The 19,291-nt window shown below is 57.9% G+C and overlaps 2 protein-coding genes across 19 annotated transcripts; one reads left to right on the top strand and one right to left on the bottom strand.

Annotated features, from left to right (window-relative positions):
* Positions 1 to 421: 421 nt before the first annotated feature.
* On the bottom strand, positions 422 to 3,815 carry HRAS (HRas proto-oncogene, GTPase). Of its 6 annotated transcripts, XM_053561407.1 has the most exons (7): positions 3,669 to 3,753; positions 3,010 to 3,083; positions 2,377 to 2,534; positions 1,989 to 2,167; positions 1,676 to 1,835; positions 1,500 to 1,582; positions 422 to 927 (listed from the first exon to the last, which is right to left on the bottom strand). In XM_053561407.1, exons 3-7 carry the CDS (start codon positions 2,485 to 2,487, stop codon positions 864 to 866), a joined length of 597 nt encoding a protein of 198 aa, XP_053417382.1. In that variant the 5' UTR covers positions 2,488 to 2,534; positions 3,010 to 3,083; positions 3,669 to 3,753; the 3' UTR covers positions 422 to 863. The 6 variants fall into 6 exon arrangements, with proteins under 6 accessions (XP_053417382.1, XP_053417379.1, XP_053417383.1 ...); XM_053561404.1 differs by lacking the exon at positions 3,010 to 3,083 and having other exon boundaries at positions 3,669 to 3,815; XM_053561408.1 differs by lacking the exons at positions 3,010 to 3,083; positions 3,669 to 3,753 and adding an exon at positions 3,352 to 3,489.
* Positions 3,816 to 5,243: 1,428 nt separating this feature from the next.
* On the top strand, positions 5,244 to 19,247 carry LRRC56 (leucine rich repeat containing 56). Of its 13 annotated transcripts, none has more exons than XM_053561398.1 (13): positions 5,244 to 5,268; positions 7,074 to 7,144; positions 7,518 to 7,705; positions 8,619 to 8,706; positions 10,124 to 10,184; positions 15,111 to 15,207; positions 15,291 to 15,491; positions 15,972 to 16,143; positions 16,525 to 16,704; positions 16,784 to 16,848; positions 16,973 to 17,112; positions 17,341 to 17,459; positions 18,483 to 19,247. In XM_053561398.1, the coding sequence occupies exons 3-13, from the start codon at positions 7,529 to 7,531 to the stop codon at positions 18,821 to 18,823; spliced, it is 1,641 nt and encodes a 546-aa protein (XP_053417373.1). In that variant the 5' UTR covers positions 5,244 to 5,268; positions 7,074 to 7,144; positions 7,518 to 7,528; the 3' UTR covers positions 18,824 to 19,247. The 13 variants fall into 13 exon arrangements, with proteins under 13 accessions (XP_053417373.1, XP_053417369.1, XP_053417364.1 ...); XM_053561394.1 differs by lacking the exon at positions 5,244 to 5,268 and adding an exon at positions 5,288 to 5,449; XM_053561389.1 differs by lacking the exon at positions 5,244 to 5,268 and adding an exon at positions 5,288 to 5,449 and having other exon boundaries at positions 7,515 to 7,705.
* Positions 19,248 to 19,291: the final 44 nt, after the last annotated feature.

Genomic DNA, 19,291 nt, shown 5'->3' with positions numbered 1-19,291 from the left:
TTCAGGTTGAAAAGTGCTCCCATCATAAACAGGAAAAAACAGGACAGCTGTGTGCATCAGAGGCTGCGTCCCAAGGTCTTCCCACCTCAGCTTAGCATGCCTTGGGGGAAAAAGCCAGGAAAAGCAGCACCGCTACAAAGAGCCTCAGAAGGCCTCCCTCTGCACCTAAAACTCCCCACTTGGTTTAAAAAAAAATAAATCTGCCGTTATCCCTGTCTGTTGCTTTGGCACCCAAAACTGTCTGCAGAAAGCACTGGGCACCTAAAGCAGGAGTGAAGGGAGTTGCTGAGCCCAGGCCCTGACCTCTTGTGTCTTGGAAAAGGCCGAAGCCAGCTGAGGGCAGGATAGAGCCAAGCTCCCCTTATGCCTCCCATATGGCCAGCCGCATGAATGCTCTTCCCACCTTGCAGACACCAGGGTCTACCATCCAATAATTTACTGCAATTCCACCTGGGCCCACAGGGGCCTGCAGAGGGCTGGGGGTACAAAGGGCTGGGATTCCAGTGACATTTGGGCTGTTTATGGCAGTCTCTGCAAAGCGTCCCTGGGAGGGTCTGGGTCACCTCTGTCCACCATCCCTGGTTGGCCAAGCTCCGGCAACACATCCTTCCTTCCTTCCCTTTTCCTTCCTTCCATCTGCGCTTCCTCCCTGCATCCGGCACCCTCACGTCCTCAGCCAGGGCTGGGGTGGGGCACAAAGGATGTCTGCTGATTGCAGGCCAGGGGCCCAGCAGAGCCAGGAGGCCCTGGGGTCATGAGAGTGGGCGCAGTGGCCGCCCAGCTGCCAGGCGCCCGCCTCGCCTGCTGTCAGGACAGCACACACTTGCAGCTCATGCAGCCTGGGCCACTATCGTCTGGCGGATTCAGCTTCCGCAGCTTGTGCTGCCGAATCTCACGCACCAGCGTGTAGAAGGCATCCTCCACGCCCTGGGAGAGGAGAAACCAGGTCATGGCAATGCAGCCTGGGAGCCTGGCAGGGAAGGAGACCTGAGGTCCCAGTCTGGGTGAGGGGATCCCTGCTGATAGCTCGGGCAGAATCCCAACTCCTGAGGCTCTCAGACTCCACCAGCCCTTTCCCTGGGCCCCACGTGCACAAACACGGAGCAGACCCCTGCTCATCTTGACACAACCAGGGCCACTGGCACTGGGCAGGCACACTCTGTAGCAGCCCCTCAGGAGTCAGGGTGGCTCAGGACCCTGCTGGACTCCAGCTCTGGCTCAGGGATTGAACACTCTGTACCCAATGCTTGTCTGATCTATGGTCCCAGTCTTGTCTGCTCCCAGCAGCCCAATTAAAGGCTCAGGACCAACAGAAGCCCATAGGATGCTCTGGGGACAGGAGGGGTCGGGCCCCAGGGTCACCGCTCCGGCCTGGCTCAGGGCAGCTCTCTCCAGGGACCTCCACCTCCCCTGGAGCTGTGTCAGCCCAGGACTGCAGGGCATGAGCCCAGACCCCGGCCCTCGCCTCCCTCACTGCCCTGCCGTCTGGGGAGACTTACAGCGCGAGGGGCCGCTGGGTCACATGGGTCCCGGGGGGGTCCCAGAGGGTCCCGGAGCTGGAGCCAGAGCCAGAGCGGCTGCCCTGTGTCAAGGGAGAGGGCAATGAGCACTGGTCCCTGCCTGGGGCGGGGCGGGGTGAATCCCTGGCTAGCCAAGGGGTGGGGAGCGGGCTCACCTGCCGGGTCTTGGCCGAAGTCTCAATGTAGGGGAGGCTGTAGCTTCGGGCAAGGTCCTGGGCCTGTCGAGACTCCACGGTGCGTGCAGCCAGGTCACACTTATTCCCCACCAATACCATGGGCACATCATCTGAATCCTTAACCCGCTTGATCTGCTCCCTGAGAGGGGGAAGGTGTGAGCTGGCTGGCAGGCTGCGCACATGGCTGAATCCAAGACATGCAGAGAGAGGGCAAGGGGCCCCTGTGCAGGCACAATAGCCTCCCAGTCCCACCTGTGCCACGGCTGCGAGGCCAGCAACATAGGTGGCTCACCTGTACTGATGGATATCCTCAAAGGACTTGGTATTGTTAATGGCGAACACACAGAGAAAACCCTCTCCAGTGCGCATGTACTGGTCCCGCATGGCACTGTACTCCTCCTGGCCTGCCGTGTCCAGGATATCCAACAGACATGTTTCCCCGTCAATAACCACCTGCTTCCGGTATGAGTCCTGTAAGAAAACACAGACTTTCCTTAACAGAGAGTTCACAGAGCCGGCCCTCCCTTACACCTCTCTGCTCCTTCTCCCAGGGTACAAGGATGAGAGGGTTCCCCTCTGGAGGAGGCAGTCACCATGGAGGGTCTGGCTGTGTGGATCCCTGGCCACCTGGGTCCTGCCTGAAGCAGTTATCTGAAACCTGGGAGGGTCATCGGGCTCACCTCTATGGTGGGGTCGTACTCGTCCACAAAGTGGTTCTGGATCAGTTGGATGGTCAGGGCGCTTTTCCCCACACCCCCAGCGCCCACCACCACAAGCTTGTATTCTGTCATGGCTCCTCAAGGGGTTGCAGCCAGCACCGCAGGGTCTCCTGCCCCACCTGCCAGAGAGGACAGTGCTCAGCCAGGGAAGGGCATCCAGCTCCATGGGCCCCAGAAAGGTGGCCCAGCTGCTTACTTGCAGCACCTCCAAACTAGGGAATGGAAGGGTGCCCCCAACTCGCCCCCAACTGCACTGACTGACTGTGGAAGATAAGTCAGGAGCCAGTCCCCAAAAGCAGGGCTGACAGCTGAGAGTTCCTCCCAACCATGAACCCAAATTAGAAGTTGCTGGGTAGGCAGAAAGCCTAAACTGGAGGCGCCCCAGGGCTGAGGTTACCAGTCACCCCCCAGAACAGGTCTAGCTGAAATGGCATGCCACAACGCGCCTTGGCAGGCCAGGCCAGTGCCAGCCAGCAACCAGCTCTGGGCTCCACCGGGAGTGTTGGTGAACCAACAAGTATTTACTGGATGCCTACTGAACGCCCGCTGCAGTTCCAGGGGAGGGGGCAGAGCGCAGTGAGACAGACCCCCTACCCTTCTTGGCTCAGCATACACTCCTGAGATCTTTACAAGGGAGACCCAGAATACTCTCCAGCCTGAAGAGATCTCTAGAAAATAAAGGGGTAGGAAAATAAAGGCGGCTGGGAAGCTGACGCTGATGGACAGAAAAGACCCAGAGGAGGTGCAGGAGTGGGAAGGCTCAGAGATGAGGTGGCCCGCAGCGTAGCCCCGACCTGCGATGCCCATCGCCGGGTGCCCGGCGCATTCCGGCCGCGACCCCCTTCGTCCCAGCCGCCGCTGGCCGTGATGGCCGCCGGCCTAAGCTCTTCCGAGGGCGCCCGGGACTCTGTAAAGGGGCCTGGACTGGGCACCCACCGCTGGAGGACACTTGCGGTACCCCGCGAACGGAGTCGGGGACACGGAGCCTGAGGGGGTGGGCGGGCGAGACGGCTAGGACGCCCCGGGCCCCGCCCCGCCCGCCGCGGCGCAGCCCCCGACGTCGCAGCGCCCCGCCCGGCGCGGCTCACCTGCGCCCCCGCCCGCCCGCGGCCTCCAAGAGGCGGCCAGCTAGAGGCCCGGCTCGCCCCGCCTCACCCACCGCCGCCCCCACCGGCCCCCGCCCTCCGCCCTCCCTACCCCCGGCCTCGGTCCGCTGGGGGTCTCCGGTCCGACCGACCCCCGCCCGCACTCACCGCTCACTGGCGCGACTACCCCAGTGGCCGGGGCCGGGGCGGGGGCGGGGGCTGGGGCTGGGGCCGGGGCTCTCGGCTAGCCCCACGCATGGGCTCCGACCTCGGCGGGTGCGGCTCCAGCTGCGGGCGCAGGACGCGGGCAGCCGGGACTCCACAGGGCCCTCGCATGCCCCGCCCTGCGCCCGTCCGTCATCCCAGCGTGATGCCCCATTGGCCGCGCTCAACCAGGCTCCACCCCAGGACCGCCCCGCCCCGTTCCTCTCCGGTTGGTTAAGTGGCCCGTCAGTCGTAAGCTGAGGCCGGGCTTCCGGGAGTGGCCGGGGCCGGTGGGGTTGGGCTACCCCAAGATCGGGAACCGAGTTCTGGGGCGCGGGATGGGAACAGCGGACAGGTGCAGCTTCCGCGGGACGAGGCCCAGCACTTCTCTCAGACTCGCCAGGCCGGCCTCTGGGCCCCGCGCAGCCAAGGCCTTCCCGGGCGGGGCTGCGCTGCGCAGCCACCGCGGACGCTCTGGGGCTGGGGACCAGGGAAAGGCTGAGGGTCCGCCGGCCGACTTCTGGAGCTGCTCACCCCCGGGTGCCTGCCTAGCCCAGCTACCCAGCCCTCGTGCCTTACAGGTGCAGCAGCAGCAGAGCGTCCGGGCTCGGGACTGCCCACGCGCCCCTCCCCCGCAGTTCTGGCGGGGTCTGGTGCCGGGCACAGCGGGGCATCCCTCGCCCCGTGCTTCTCCCCTCCCAGGCCAGGTTTCAACCCAGAGGAGCCGAGGTGCAGACCCCGCTGCACCATGAACACACCGCGTCCACTAGTCCGACCTCGAAGTTGCCAGGGGAGGCTGAGGCGAGATCTACCTCAACCCAAGCACAAACACGCTGTCTCGTCTTCTCTCCGACTCAGAACCACACGTCTTACACATCAGTCTAAACATCGAAGCAGAGCATAAATACATCCTCCTCATTTAAGAACGTGTGTCGAGGTCAGGCTCGGTCCTCCAGTGCCCAACCCAGCCCCTTCCGTCGCTGAACCCCCACGCCGGTCCCTGCGGCCCCTAGGCTCGTCCAGGTGCCGTCGCAGCGTCCCACTCGCTGTGCGCCCACAGCGCGGCCGGGACAAGAGCCGGCTCCTTGCGTCCCCGCGGGCCCAACTGGTCTCTACACCTAGGGCTGCTCTCCTCGGATGCGCTCTGGCGCCGGCCACACCTCCGAGCCTCCCACCTGGGCAAGCTGTGCACGATTTTCTAGCACAGGCCACCTTCGCGGGCAGCGCCCGGATCGCGGGTAAACGCGGCACGTGGCCCACGACCTCCGGGCACCGAGTCGCGAGGGGGCGTCACCCGGCCGGCTGTGCCTTTTCCCGGGTTGAGGGCGCCCCTGGTCCCGCCCAGCTTCGCGGCGGTTCCTAAGGGGCGTGGCTCAGTCCCAGGGACTGAGTCCGGGGCTTATGAATATTTATGTATTCAAATAAGACCCCCGCCCACGTTGCCATGGCAGCCGGGCCTGCAACCCCGCGGCCGGAAGAACAGCCCAGAGTCGGAGAGAGCGCCCTGCGGGCAGCGCAGCCACCGGGGCCTGACCGGGCCCGGGCACCTGGGCCGAACGCTCAGGTGAAGGCCGAGTGCACCTTCGGGTCGGGGGCCGCAAGCCTCGCTTTTTCTCTCGTGCCGGGGGGAACCTGAGCTGAGGGGTCGGTGCCTGGATGAAGTGGCTGAGCCGGTGGGCCGTGCCCTGAAGGGGCTACCAGTCAGGGGTCATGAGAGGCCCCAAGCCTTGTCCCTGCTGGGAGAGGTAAAGAGACCAGACTGTTCTGGGGGATTCTGAGGCGGAGGCGATGAATCTTGCCTGTGGGCTCAGGCCATGCCATGGACGCCAAGGGCAGTTTCTGGGGGTCTAATAGGGACTTTGGAGCTCGCAGCTTCCAACTCCTGGGCCTTGGACGCCAAGGCCTTTGGGCTCAAACCAGACATATTCCTAGCAGTAAGCAGGACCTTGGGCCAGCTGCTCTCAGGCATACAGGGTAGAGGGTGGTGTGCTGGGCATCTGGGAGCTACCTGTCACCTCAACCAGCTCATACCCTTCCTGAGGCTGGCAGGCCTGGAGTAGTCCGGGGGACACAAGCCTCTTGTGAGGCTTGGGGCAGCAGGGGAGATCCTGGCTGGAAAGTCCACCGACTCCTCGCTGGGTCTTACCTTCCATCATCCTCTGTGTGTGATCACTTTCCAGACCAAGCCACTGAGGTACATGGAGACCAAGTGTCTTGTCCGGGGTCCAACACTCCTCCCGCCACCTCCATCAAACTGAGCTGACACTCCCTAGCCCGGGGCAACTCTGTAGACAAGGTGGAGAGGCTGAATCTTGAACATCCACAGCTGGTTAATAGATGATAAGTGCCCTGCTGGACGTGCTAAGTGGCTACAGGTGCATCTGCCATATTCAAGGATGCTTTTGGCAAACCCGCTCCTGCTGCTGTGCTCAGCAGGCAGCTCCCTGCTCACGTGCAGCCCACGTGCTCAACCTCATAGGGATGGGGGTGAGCAGAGGGCAGTGGAAGAAGCTCAGTGTGATCAAGAAATCTGGTACCAGGCACAGTGGCTCATGCCTACAATCCTGCATTCTGGGAGGCCGAAGTGGGTGGGTCCCTTGAGCTCAGGAGTTCAAGATCAGCCTAAGCAAAAGCAAGACTCTGTCTCTACTAAAAATAGAAAAACTAGCCAGTTTTTATGCTGGGTTCCTGTAGTCCCATCTACTTGGGAGGCTGAAGCAAGAAGATTGCTTGAGCACAGGAATTTGAGGTTGTTTAAGCTATGAGCACTCTACCCAGGGTGATGGAGTGAAACTCTGTCTCAAAAAAAAAGAAAGGAAATCTGGGAAGAGAGATGGTGGGGAGGGAAGGGTTGGCTGAGGCCCAGCCTAAGGACGGAGGAAAGGGGCCAGAGAGGAAGGTGCTAGACATTCTGGGCAGACTTGTGGCTCTACACCCAGAAATTGTGATTCCAGGGGTCAGGGCCAGGTGCAAGCATCTGTGTCTTTAAGAACCAACACCAGGTGAGCCTGTTGAAGGTGGCCCACACTGGACAACCTCCAGGGGCCTCTGGAGGGGTTCTAGAGGGACAGGGGTATGGGAGAGGTCAGGTCCAGGGGACCCTTTTAAAGACAGAGGAAAGTAGGCTTTAGCTGAGTACCAAACATTTGCACTGGGGGACTCAGACAGACCCCAGCATTGGTCACACATCTGGCTCTGTCTCCCTTCTCATTACCTGGGCCAAGTCTCTCTAGTCAGGATGGGATGGTCAGGCCCCAGAAGGATAGCCCCCACCTCCCACACTTGCCCACTTCTGGGTGCTGTGACCTCAGCCCGGCCTATTCCACATGCTCCTGGACACAGTGACAGGCCAGCCTCACTCTCTTACAGGTACTACCTGAGAATACATGCCACCTCCTTGCCCAGATGTTTGACCCACAACAGAAGACAGCTGTCTGCAGGTGAGGGGCCTCAGCTGGTACACGGGTATGGTAGGAAGAGTGCCTGGCGTTTGTAGGCTCAGAGACCATCGGATGGGAAAGGACCCACAGGGCCAGAGTCCCAGCCCTTGTGGAGCCTCCCGTGAGGCAGCCTGGAGCCAGCACTCCTGAAAGATGGGGAGGCACGCAGAGAAAGTATCCTGCCCAGGCACAGGGGTCCAGACCAAGGAGGGAGGTAAGAGGGTGAGGCCGTGCAGGCTCAGCTAAGGCCAGGGTGGGTACCATGAGCCTGCTGTGTGCAGGGGCATGTTAAGGGCCGTGACAGGGTCTCAGCTGGGCTGCAGATCAGAGTAGCAAATGCTTTAGCAGCTTTGTCCTCTGCCTCACCCAGCAGGTTAGTTGTGAATGGACCCAGCCTGGGACAGATCCCTCGGGCCTCGGCCAAGCACCGCCAGCATCCGGGTACGGGAGCTGGGCTGGCAGGGCCTACACAACCCCTGCCCACAGAGGAAGGGTCGAGGCAGCCATGGGGGCAGCCGCAGAGAGCGGCTGGTGGAGCAGTACCTGTCCCCTGCCCGACTGGTAAGTGCGAGGCTGGGACCATGGCCGCAGACACCTTCAAGGGGTGATGTCCAACCTGTCCTCAGCCCCCACCACTGCTAGTCTCCTGAGTCATCTTCAGTCCAGGCCCCAGAGCACCACAATTGTCTGCTGAGCACCAGAGAGGAGGCCTTTCACTCCAGTGGGGGGCAAAGGTTAAAACTCAGGGCACCCAAAACAGAAGTGCCAAGGGAGAAAGGAAACCCCCAACCAGGGAAAGAGCCTAGGCCTGTAGTTGCCAGGGTGGCTCCTGCCTACACAGTCTGGAGCCAGCCTTTATCTGGGCCAGGGGCTCCTCTTAACTATGGGTTCCCATCCTGGACAACCTCACAGCTCTCTCATCAGGGCCCTGCCTGCCCACTTTTGGCTGCTCTGGTGAGAGGACCTGTTGGGTACTGGCACTGCCCAGGCCCTCCTTCCCATACCAGCCACATTCAGAACTCACACTGCCCAGCAAAGTGTCCACTAATGTGGAGCAGAGAGTGACCAGGATCCTGGGAGAGAATGACTTCACACATCCTAGAAGGACTTTTCCAGGAGGCCCAGGCAGGCTGTACACTGTGGATTACAGTGGGTCTTGGCAGGCTCAGCGCTGCTCAGATGGCCTGGCTCCAGGCTCTGGGCACAGTAGGGGTTCCAAAAGTCTCATTGGAGACTGGCAGCCCCAGGGCAGTGGTCCCACCAGCCAAGCACAGCCACAACATCTGATCATGTCCCATCCACTCAGAGTCCACTAGCCATGCCATCAATGGCCAAGGTCAACATGGCTAACACACAGAAATCTTCATTCTCTGCTCCTGCAGGAGCCTTACAGGGTTCTATGGCCAAAAGCATGGACATAACTGGGAGGGCTTGCCAGCCAGGACCATGGCTGACCCCTGGTTGGTTTCTGCAGCAGGCCCTGGCCCAGGTGGATGACCTTCAACTGGTGCGGGTGCTGGAGATGTGTGTGGACACCCGTGAGGGCAGCCTGGGGAACTTTGGTGAGCGCACACCCACACCCCACCTCGGCCACACCAGGCCACCCTCTAGAACAACCCACATCTTTCTGGTTGTGAAAATAGTGCTGCCTGACATTTGGGGGGCAGTATGTCTTTGTCCTTAGAATTGACCCCCGAACATGACATCTGAGCACCAGGTGCTTCTGAAACTTATTTTGAAACGATCTTGAACTTAAGGAACAAAAAAAGCTCACATACCTTCACCTGATTCCTTATCATTCACACTTGCCAAATCTGGATATCATTCAATCTCTACACTCACACTCAAGTGCACATATACAGTTACACATACAGTCACAAACACAGTCACTCATGTACACTCACTACACACACTGAACACACACACACACTCACACTCCACACATTTTCCTGAGCCGTTTTAGTGGTTCTCAACCTGTGGGTCGCGACCCACAGGAACTGTATTAAAGGACCACGGCATTAGGAAGGTTGAGAACCACTGTGTTAGATAGTTGCAGACATAACACCCCTTTCTCCCTTGACCCTTCAGTGTGTAGTTCCTGAGAGAGGGCCATCTCCTAAACACTCACAGCACAAGTCAGGACACACACAGGTGCATGACCCCTACTGCAGACCATATTCAAATTCACCAGCTGTCCCAACTGTCCTTTAGAGCCTTCCCATCCAGGGTCATTGTGGGCTGTTTGCATTCCTGATTACAATCAAGTTAAGCAGGTCCTCTTGGTTGGTCTTGTTTTCTGTTTTGCAATTGCCTATTAAGTCCTTGACCACTGAGTTTGGCTACTCTGCACCATGAGGTCAGTCTAGCACTTCCTGTCAGGCCTGGTCTGGGCCACCTCTTCCCATGGCCGCCCTATGCCTCCTCTTTCACCACCCAGGGACTCTGTGCCCTAACTTTAAAGGACTCAGCTCTCAGAGTCTGTCACTGAGGCTTTCAGCCACACAGGGACACCAGCTGGGGTGTCGCAGTGACTGGGCACATGCTGCCTGCTGACGAGGTGCCTGGGGTACTTGTGGGCCATGGGAGGTAGCTCTGGGGAGGGCCCAGGCTTTGGGCCCCACAGGGCATTGTCCCTACCTATGCCAGCCTACTTCCTTCTCTAAGCTAATGCCACAGTCCAATGGCCTCCTGGCCTTTAGGGACAGCCTGTGCCATCCTACTGCTCGGTGCCCCTTCCAGACCCTGCTTCATTCGGGCCAGGCTGTCCACATGAGGTATGTGGCTGTGAGGTTGCCAGGGGCTCTGGGCAGCTGGACCCAATCCTAACAGCAGGCCCTGCAGAGCCCGGCCCATGGTGGCCAGAGGAGCCCACAGTCCCTGCAGCGGCCCCACAGAACCACCCCATCCCTGCAGTGCTGTCTGGCCAACAGCACTGACACCTGCGGAAGATATAAATGACCCTCCCTCTGCGGCCCACAGGGGTGCACCTGCCCAACCTGAGCCAGCTAAAGCTAAATGGCAGCCGCCTGGGCTCCCTCAGGTAAGTGCCCCCAGGTGGGCCCTATAGGGGTGCAGTGGGAGTGGTGGGTGAGCGAGGCCCAAGGGCCCCGAGAGCCGTCCTGTTGATTGCCTCTTGGAGTCTGTCCTGACCCACGTGACCCTGCGGAGGGCAGGTGCAAGTCCCTCTCAGGTATGGCGTTTGCATCTCTAGGGAAAGCTCCCTCCTACATGGCTCTTTGTTGAAAGGAGGAGGTCCTGGACCAGTCTGGGGCACCGACCTGCCCCCTGGTGTCCTGATGTCTCTGGCTTCTATGTAGCCACAGCTCTTGTCGTGCCTGTCAGCAAGAGGGATAGACACGGAGCTGGGGTTAGGGTCAGGGTGGCCATGCCGGGTTGTGTGGCCAACAAGCCCGAAAGGGGCTCCCTGACCTCAGACAAAGAGACCCCCCAAACCAACCACAGTATAGGGGCTTCTACCACCCTGCACCTCTCCCTGCAGCCCAGGCTGTTGGCCACACCATGAGTCTAAGAGCCAGGGGTGGGGCAGGCAGGTGCCCCCCACAGCGAGAAGGAGCAGGCTGAACTTCTCCATGGAACCCATGCCAACCACAGACCCCATGTAAAACTCAAGTCCCCTGAAATGGGCTTAACCGCTGAGAAAGCTCAGCGCTCTCATGCCCAGTCATCTTGTAATTAAGGGACAACACTGCAAACTGAAGGCAGGTTCATGGTTTTTATTTATCTCACTGGACTGGAAGGAACAAAGCTAATGGAGTATCAGACCTCATTTTGGACAATTTAGGAAAGCAGGTTTCATGAAAACACTGACAATTTTCTGTAGCCCAGGCCTGGCAGCATAAGGAGGGGAAACCCAGTCAAAATTCAAGAAAATTCTCCAGTTATTTGAGTTGAGCTCCAAGCACTGCACCCAGAGATTTCCAGATGCAGATAAAGGCATTTATTAAGCAACTTCACCTTAAAGGTTTTCTCAATTTTCCTTATTTACACACACATCACAAGGAATTTATAAAACACATGAAGATGCAGAAGTGGATGTAAAGTTAGTACAGAGATGCTCTGGCCCTCAGGGTGGCCACAGAACTAGGGCAGAGAGCTGCTGGTTACTTAAAGTGACACCCATGACATCCTCTTGCCAGGGTGACAGCTTGAGGCTCTGTCTCAAAAAAGAAGAGAAGTAATTATGAAATTAAGTATGATACACAATTTGTAACAAAACAAAATAATTCTCAGGCAAAATGATTAGTAAAGTTTATAAAAGTATACTTAGTCTTTAGTAATGACAGCAAAAAAGGTAATGAATTTTCAGTTTGAGTTATTGAATCCTAAAATTTGGGCAAATGATGTTTACAAATCTCCATGGGTTGAAAGTAAACAAAAATTTGTAAAAGGAAACTAATTATGGCCAGAAGAGGTGGTTTAGGCCTATAATCCCAACACTCTAGGAGACCAAGGTGGGAAGATCACTTGAGCTCAGGAGTTGGAGACCAGCCTAAGCAAGAGTGAGACCCCATTTCCACTAAAATTAGAAAAACTATGGGGCGGCGCCTGCCCCATATACCAAGGGTGGCGGGTTCAAACCCGGCCCCAGCTGAACTGCAACAATAAAAAAAATGGCTGGGTGTTGTGGCGGGCGCCTGTAGTCCCAGCTACTCCAGAGGCTGAGGCAAGAGAATCGCTTAAGCCCACAAGCTGGAGGTTGCTGTGACCTGTGTGATGCCACGGCACTCTACCAAGGACCATAAAGTGAGACTTTGTCTCTACAAAAAAAAAAAAACTAGCCAGGCATTATGATGGCTACTTGTAGTCCCAGCTACTCTTGGAGGCTGAGGCAGGAGGATCACTTGAACCCAGGAGGTTGAGGTTACTGCAACCTGGACTGAGGCCATGGCACTCTAGCCTGAGAGAGAGTGATACTCTGTCTCACAAAAAAAAAAAAAAAAAAAAAAGAAAGAAACTAATTAAATAGGACAATTCAATGAACGACTTGGCTTATCACAAAGATATTAAATATATTAGGCAGTATTATAAAGCTTGGAAATAATTTTAATGTGGTATCTATCCGTTCATCAGAAGTTAAGAATTCAGCCCCTGAAAATATCACTGATGTGAAGAGAAATGTTTTGTTTTTCTTTCTTCCTTTTTTTTTGAGAGACAGAGTCTCTGTCACTCTGGGTAGAGTGCTATGGCATCATTACTCACAGCAACCTCAAACTCTTGGGCTCAAGCAAACCTCTTGCCTCAGCCTCCCCAGTAGTTGGGATTGCAGGCACCTGCCACAACCTTTGGCTATCCTTAGAAACAGGCTCTCGATCTTGCTCAGGCTGATCTTGAATACCTGAGCTCAGGTGATCCACCCACCTCTCCCTCCCAAATGTTCTAAACCAGTGGTTCTCAACCTTCCTAATGCCGCAAGCCTTTAATACAGTTCCTGAGGGTCACGACCCACAGGTTGAGAACTGCTGTTCTAAACGCACAGGCTAGAGTTGCCAAATGGCCCCTGGCTCCTCAGAAGAGGCGCTGAAGGTGGGCATGCTCTGCCTTGAACCAAGACTCCAGCACAGAAAATCACTCTAACGATCTCTGAAGCTCAACAAGTATCTATTAAAATACTGCATGGACGGTTTCTGACAACTTAATTGCTTGCATTTCTCAGGTTACCAGGGATTTGAAGCCTTGTACTGTACAACCTGTGCTAATTATTCAGGGGCTTTTGTCCTTTCTGGTTGATTTCTAGTTCTTAGTGGATTCTGGTGCATTGTAGACTTTGCAAGACTCTTCACTCAGTCCCTATCTACTCTTGAGTATCCTTCAGCTAAACAGACCCTGCATTTTGGTCTTTCTCCATCTGTCAGTGCTGGCCAACACCTTGAATGCTATTTAGGAAGCTGGTCCACACCGAAAACCACAGGGACAGCCCCCTTTTCTATTTGCTTCATGGTCTCTCTTCTTCCTTGTCAGGCCTCTTGCCCAACCTACCTGCAAAGTCACCTTCAGTTGGTGCATGAGGATGGGACCGGGCTTTGTTTTCCACCATGTGGTAACCAAGCATGCTGTCATTTTCCTACCAATTCCCTGTCATTCACCAGGTCCACATATGCATGTGGATATGGGCAGGAACCCCTCCCCAGGGCCCTCCGTGGGCTGGCACTGTCTCCCTCAGCTCAGCTCTGTCACCTGGGTTCACAGCTGATTCCCTTCTCTTCACTGTCCTTTTCCCAAGCTGACCTGTTCTGAACTCACATATTCCTGAATTTGAATTTCACAGTAAGCTTGTTGGGTCTTTTATTTATTTATTTAGAGATGGTGTCATTCTGCCACCAGACTGGAGTGTAGTGGCACTGTCACAGCTCACTGCAGCCTCCAACTTCTGGGCCTCCTGAGTATCTGGGCACCACCATGCCCAGCTCTCAAGTCAGGTTGTCTTTATGTTTTTTTTATTGTTTTTTTGTTTGTTTGTTTGTTTTTGAGACAGAGTCTCACTATGTTGCCCTGGGTAGAATGCCGTGGCGTCACAGCTCACAGCAACTTCAAACTCTTGGACTTCAGCCTCCTGAGTAGCTGGGACTACAGGCGCCCGCCACAACACCTGGCTATTTTTTTGTTGGAGTTGTCATTGTTGTTTGGCAGGCCCAGCCCGGACTCAAACCCGGCAGCTTCAGTGTATGTGGCTGGCACCCTACTCACTGAGCTACAGGCGCTGAGCCATCTTTATGTTTTTGGTTTTGTTTTTGTTTTGAGACAGTCTTACTCTCTTGCCCTGGGTAGAGTGCTGTGGTGTCATAGCTCATAGCAACATCAAACTCTTGGGCTTAAAAGATCATCCTGCCTCAGCCTCCCAAGTAGCTGGGACTACAGGCACCCACCACAATGCCTGGCTAGTTTTTCTATTTTTATTAGAGATGGGGTCTTGCTCTGGCTCAGGCTGGTCTCAGACACCTGAGCTCAAGCAATCCACTCACCTAAGCCTCCCAGAGTGCTGGGATTACAGGTGTGAGCCACTGTGCCTGGCTCAAGTTGTATTTTAAGGACCAAAAAAGTGAAGGTCTCCTCTGACGGCACAGAAACAGTGGAGGGAGGAGGCAGCAGGACAGTGCCTGTGCAGCCAGGTGGAAAGAAGCTTGAACCGCCACACTAGCTGCACAATCAGGGAGTTCCCGTCAGCTGCTCCTGACGAAAACAGGACACATCATTCCAGACAATTAAGAGATGACTGGAGCAGCCGTTCCAGGCAGTGGATGGCGGCAAATTCGGTGTCTAAGTATTGGAAAAACAGACTAAAGCACATACGGGGCTGAGGGCAGCAGAATGAAACAGAAAACCTCACTGGACGGGCCAAAGGGCAGGATGGGACACAAGCCATGGGGGCTGGTGAACTGGAGGTGTGCTGCCAGTGGAGAGGGGGTGTTTTCACGAGGCAGAAGTGCAGGGACAAGCGTGACACGTCAGAAGGGCTTCAGGGATCTGGGGAGGCCGGTGTGGCTGTAGAGGGGTCACACAGGAGAGACACGGTGGGAACACAGAGACATCAAGGCTCTCAGATCTACCACCAGTTATAGCTACTGGCTCCACCAAACTAGCCAGCTCTCTGCCTGCCCCAGAAGCCCCCCCCCCCCACACCAGTGTCCCCAGTGGCTCTGGCTTCCAGGCAGCATGTCAGATGCTTACTCCAACTGGAATGCTCAGGAAGCTGCTTGCAGCATTATTAGGAGCACTGTAACACCTACAGGATGAGGGGGAGCAGCTGGCAGGGCCAAGCCATCCACCAAGAAGGCAGCCCCAGCGAGGCCCTCCAGGGGTTGGCAAAGGTGGAGGACATTGTCCCCATGCCAGATACCAGCAGGCCCCTTCCTTGGCTAGAGGCCACCACAGGACCTGCACCTGGAGGCAGCTGCATTCAGGTGGTGGCTGAGCTCAGGGCCCTTACCACCTAACCTGTCTCCCACAGGGACCTAGGGACCTCTCTGGGCCGCCTGCAGGTGCTATGGCTGGCTCGCTGTGGCCTGACAGACCTGGATGGCATCAGCTCCTTCCCAGCACTGAAGGTGGGTGCGGGTGCCATGGGCGGGATGGGGGTGGGGGGTGGCCTGGGCCAGCTGGCCCTGACTAAAAGGCCCCCGCTACCTAGGAGCTCTATGTCTCCTACAATAACATCTCCGACCTGAGCCCGCTGTGCCTGCTGGAGCAGCTGGAGGTGCTAGACCTGGAGGGCAACAGCGTGGAGGACCTGGGGCAGGTGCGCTACCTGCAGCTGTGCCCACGATTGGCCACACTCTCCCTGGAGGGGAATCTGGTGTGCCTGCGGCCGGCCCCTGGCCCCTCTGCAAAGGTGCGTGTGTTCAAGAGGGGGGCACCTATGGCTCTGGTGCCAGGGCCTTCTCATGGGCCAGTGGCCTCTGTGCCCACCTGCGTCCTGGGGCTTGTTAACCGTGAGCACCCCTCTCTCTTTGATTCGATTGCTGGTGCATTCTCCTGGGCCAACCTCTATCCCCCAGGGCTGCGTGCACGCAGGCCATGTCCCTCAGCATACATGTGCTCCCCAAGAGGTCCACAGATATGCCACCTGCCCCCCACAGACTCCTACACACATGTGCATCCACAAATGTGCCTGTGCATGCCCTGCATGGGAACATACTTGTGTACAGTCATGGGCCCACACATGCCCTGCTGAGCACTGACACATGTGCACATCACAGGCCCTGTGTAGCACGCAGACCCACACACCCTTGATGGTCCATGCCCTGCCCTGCCCCTTGGTGGACCTGGGGGTAGGTGCCAGGCCTGCCACTGCTCACCCTCCACCCTGCAGGCACCCAGGGACTACAACTACAGGGCAGAGGTGAAGAAGCTTGTGCCCCAGCTGCAGGTACTAGACGAGGTGCCGGCCACATGCCAGGGCCTGCCAGCGGCCCTGAAGCTGACCCAGGACTGGCTCATGGTGAAGGAGGCCATCCAGAAGGGCAGCATCCTCCCCCGGCTGGGTAGGCTGGAGGCTCCCCTCTGAGTCCTGCCCACCTCCACTGCAGAGGAGGTCTCTATCAGCCCCCCAGGGGAGAGATCACCACCCCAGCCTCCCAGGCCTTCGGCGATGAGGGGGCCACATCTCACACTTGCCCCCAGCCTTAGTAGCCTGTGGTCTGCAGAATTGCACACATCACCCCCAGGCCAGGACATAGTCCCTGTGAGCAACACCTGGTGGGTGAGGAGTGAGCATGGAGGTCTCTCTGGAAGAAAGGAACATCAGAGGCCAGCCCTGGGGCACGCAGTCTGGGCATCCAGGCCCTGGTCTGTGGGTAGTCTGGGGTGGGACCCCGGGATGGCCACTGGCTCCAGCCTCAGTGACCTCTGATTCTGACTCTCAGCAGATCGTCCCCGTGGAGCCCCCATGCAGAGACTTGACCCTGAGCTGTCTCTTTCTGAGACCCAGCCCCTGGCCCCCCGGCCCTGGCCCTTCTCCCTGCTGATCCCTGGGAGCCCACGGCCTCAAAGCCTGCTTTCTGAGGACCCAGCCCCAGGAGACAACGCCAGCAGCCTCACCCATGGTAACTGACCTGCCCCAGCCTAAAGCTCACCCTGCAGCCCCTTGACACAAACCAGGCCCAGCCACACCATCTTCCTCAGGTGCTGGCCAAGTCCTCTGTGGAAACCCCATCAAAGGCCTGCGAGAGCGTAGGCACCAGTGCCAGGTATGCCCTCCCCCCTGCGTGGCAGCCCAGCACCCCAGGGCTCCTGCCCTGATAGCGCCCTGCCCTGTCAGGGCAGGAGCCATTCCAGGGTTGGGGTCTCCAAGACATCCCTCTTCCTCCTCAGGCCTGGGTGCCCCCGGAGCAGCTGCCTCCACACAGGCCAGATCTGGACACTAGCACCTCCACCCTAGGGCCTGACCCTGCAGACAGCTGTGACCTTCTGGACTTGGCCAGGCTTCGGGCCTGGCAGGAGCTGGGCCCAGGGTGGGTGCCCCTGCCCTCCCACCTCTGTGTCCTGTCTGGTATGGGGGGTGACTGGGACTGGGAGGTGCACTGGCTGAGCTGTCACTGGTCCCCAGGATGGCCAGAAGAGCTGGTCATGGGAGCCCAAGGCTAGTGGGTCCTCCTGGAGTCCTCCACTAATTTCAGATTGGCTCCAAGAAGGGACAAGGCTGCAGCTTCTCCCCCTGCCCTACTCTCCTTCCCCCATAGGCACCCAGAGTCTCAGCAGGAAGGGGTCACAGGCCCCCAGGGCCCACGAAGGGTCCCTGAAGAACAAGAGGACCAGGCTGGGCCCAAGACTCCCTGCAGCCCTCTGAGCTTGGCCTCAGGTACTAAGACAGCCCACCTAACTCCAGTGCCTGAGAGTGACCCCACACCTCAACTCAACGTGGGGGCCCACCTCAGATCAGATCAGCCTGGAACTCCCTTCTTCTGCTGTCTCTGAGAGGGTCTAACAGGAAGGTACCCTCCTGGGGTTGGGCTTATAGCCTAAAAAAGCCAATCCCAAGTCTCTCCTTCCCCCAGCTTGAGACCACCCAGGCTACACACCAGAGAGACAGGGCATTCGGCATTCCGGAAAAGGGTGGTCTAGACCAAAAAAGTGAGCCATGCTAGGTGTGTAAGCTGGGGCAAGCATGCTGGCAGGCAAGACATGCCCATCGGGTAGTTCTCAGGGGGCAGGCAGAGGCCTCAGTGGGAGAAAGGCTGCCAGGGCCACTGGAAATCAAGGGAGGGCACCACCTCTCACCCAAAGACAGGACCTGTGGTTGGGCTTGGGGACATATGATTAAGCCAAGCAGGGCCCTCTCCTGAGGATACTGGCTTCAGAGTAAACACAGATGCAAAGCAGAAGGGCTCTCACCAGGCATGGTGGGCCTGCCTGGGGAAGGCCACTGCAAGCAGGCAGGGGAGGGGAACATGTGCCGGCTGGTGTCTGGAGAGGGGGCAGAGAAGTGGACTGTCTAGTGGGCAAGGACTGTAGGGCAGAGGCAGTGTACCTGCAGCAGGGGGGTGGAGGCAGAGCTACTGGAGCGGAGGCGAGGCAGGGCTCAGGCCCCTGAGCCAGATGCCAGGCCAGGAGGCACTGGAGGACCAGGACCAACTGCCCTATGAGTGGCAGAGCCTTCCTTTATAATGAAGGTTTAGGAACTGACCAGGGACCAACAACCTGTGACCAGGCACTCAGGCACAGGACCCTGGTGACCTAAAGCCAGAGCCCAGGCCTGTGGCCTCTTTCCCTGATGGAGGTGGGCTGGGGGGCCTACCACATCCCCAGGCTTCAGACTTCCTCCACCTGTTAAGCCCTTTGTCTGACAGCCTTTTGGATGTGCTGTCCCTTTCTTTGTTTCTAGAGCCTTTCAGGACCTTGAGCTTCCACCTGACTCCTTCTCCTCCTAAATGCCCAATGCCACCTGACTCAGGCAGCAGCTCCCCCTGGGGATCTGCAGACCTGCCCTCCAGGGGGCATCCACTCAGAGCCTTGGGCAGCCTGAGGCCTGGCCTGGGTGAGGGGCCTGGCCTGGGCGAGGGGGTGGCTGCAATGACTGCCCTGAGAGCCCTGGAGGTGGCCTCAAGCCTTAGTCCTCGAGCTCAGGGATGTCCAAGTCCAAAGTCAGCACCAGATCCAGCACCAAGACACCCAGGCCTCCGGTATCGGCGGCACCTGAATCCTGTTGCTCAGTCACACCACTAGTGCACAGATACTACCCCCCTCCACTGCCAAGCTTGCCTGGACTAGGGCCAAGGATCTCATGTGATCCTGCAACCCTATGTGGACTCTGGCCTCACCAGACCAAAGCATCTGGGCTGCTGTGTTGTGGGGTGGGAGGTGAGTCTGGCACCGGAGAGGACTCTCCTAGTAGAGGGGAGTGGGAGCTTGGGACTAGCTAAGGGGGCACAGAGGCCAGAGCCCAAGTTAGGACCCAGGCTTGGGTTTAGCCTGGATAGGGAGGGTCCAATCCCCATCCTTCCTTGGGGCCAGGCTTTCCTGGAGGAACAGCCCTAGAGCCAGGCCTGTCAGACATCTCCCCTGATGCTGGGGCCAGAGCTCGAGAATCCGAACCGGGGGTAGGAGCCCATCCTCCCCTTCAAGGATCCTCCAATTGTCCGTGGGTCCGAGGTGCTTGCATTAGACCGCTCAGGGTGTGTCCAGGCCTCCCAT

The sequence above is a fragment of the Nycticebus coucang genome, chromosome 14 (assembly GCF_027406575.1).
Source record: "Nycticebus coucang isolate mNycCou1 chromosome 14, mNycCou1.pri, whole genome shotgun sequence".
Classification (NCBI taxonomy): Eukaryota; Metazoa; Chordata; class Mammalia; order Primates; family Lorisidae; genus Nycticebus; species Nycticebus coucang.
Note: the sequence above shows the minus strand (reverse complement) of the source record. Positions and strands in the feature narration are given on the sequence as shown.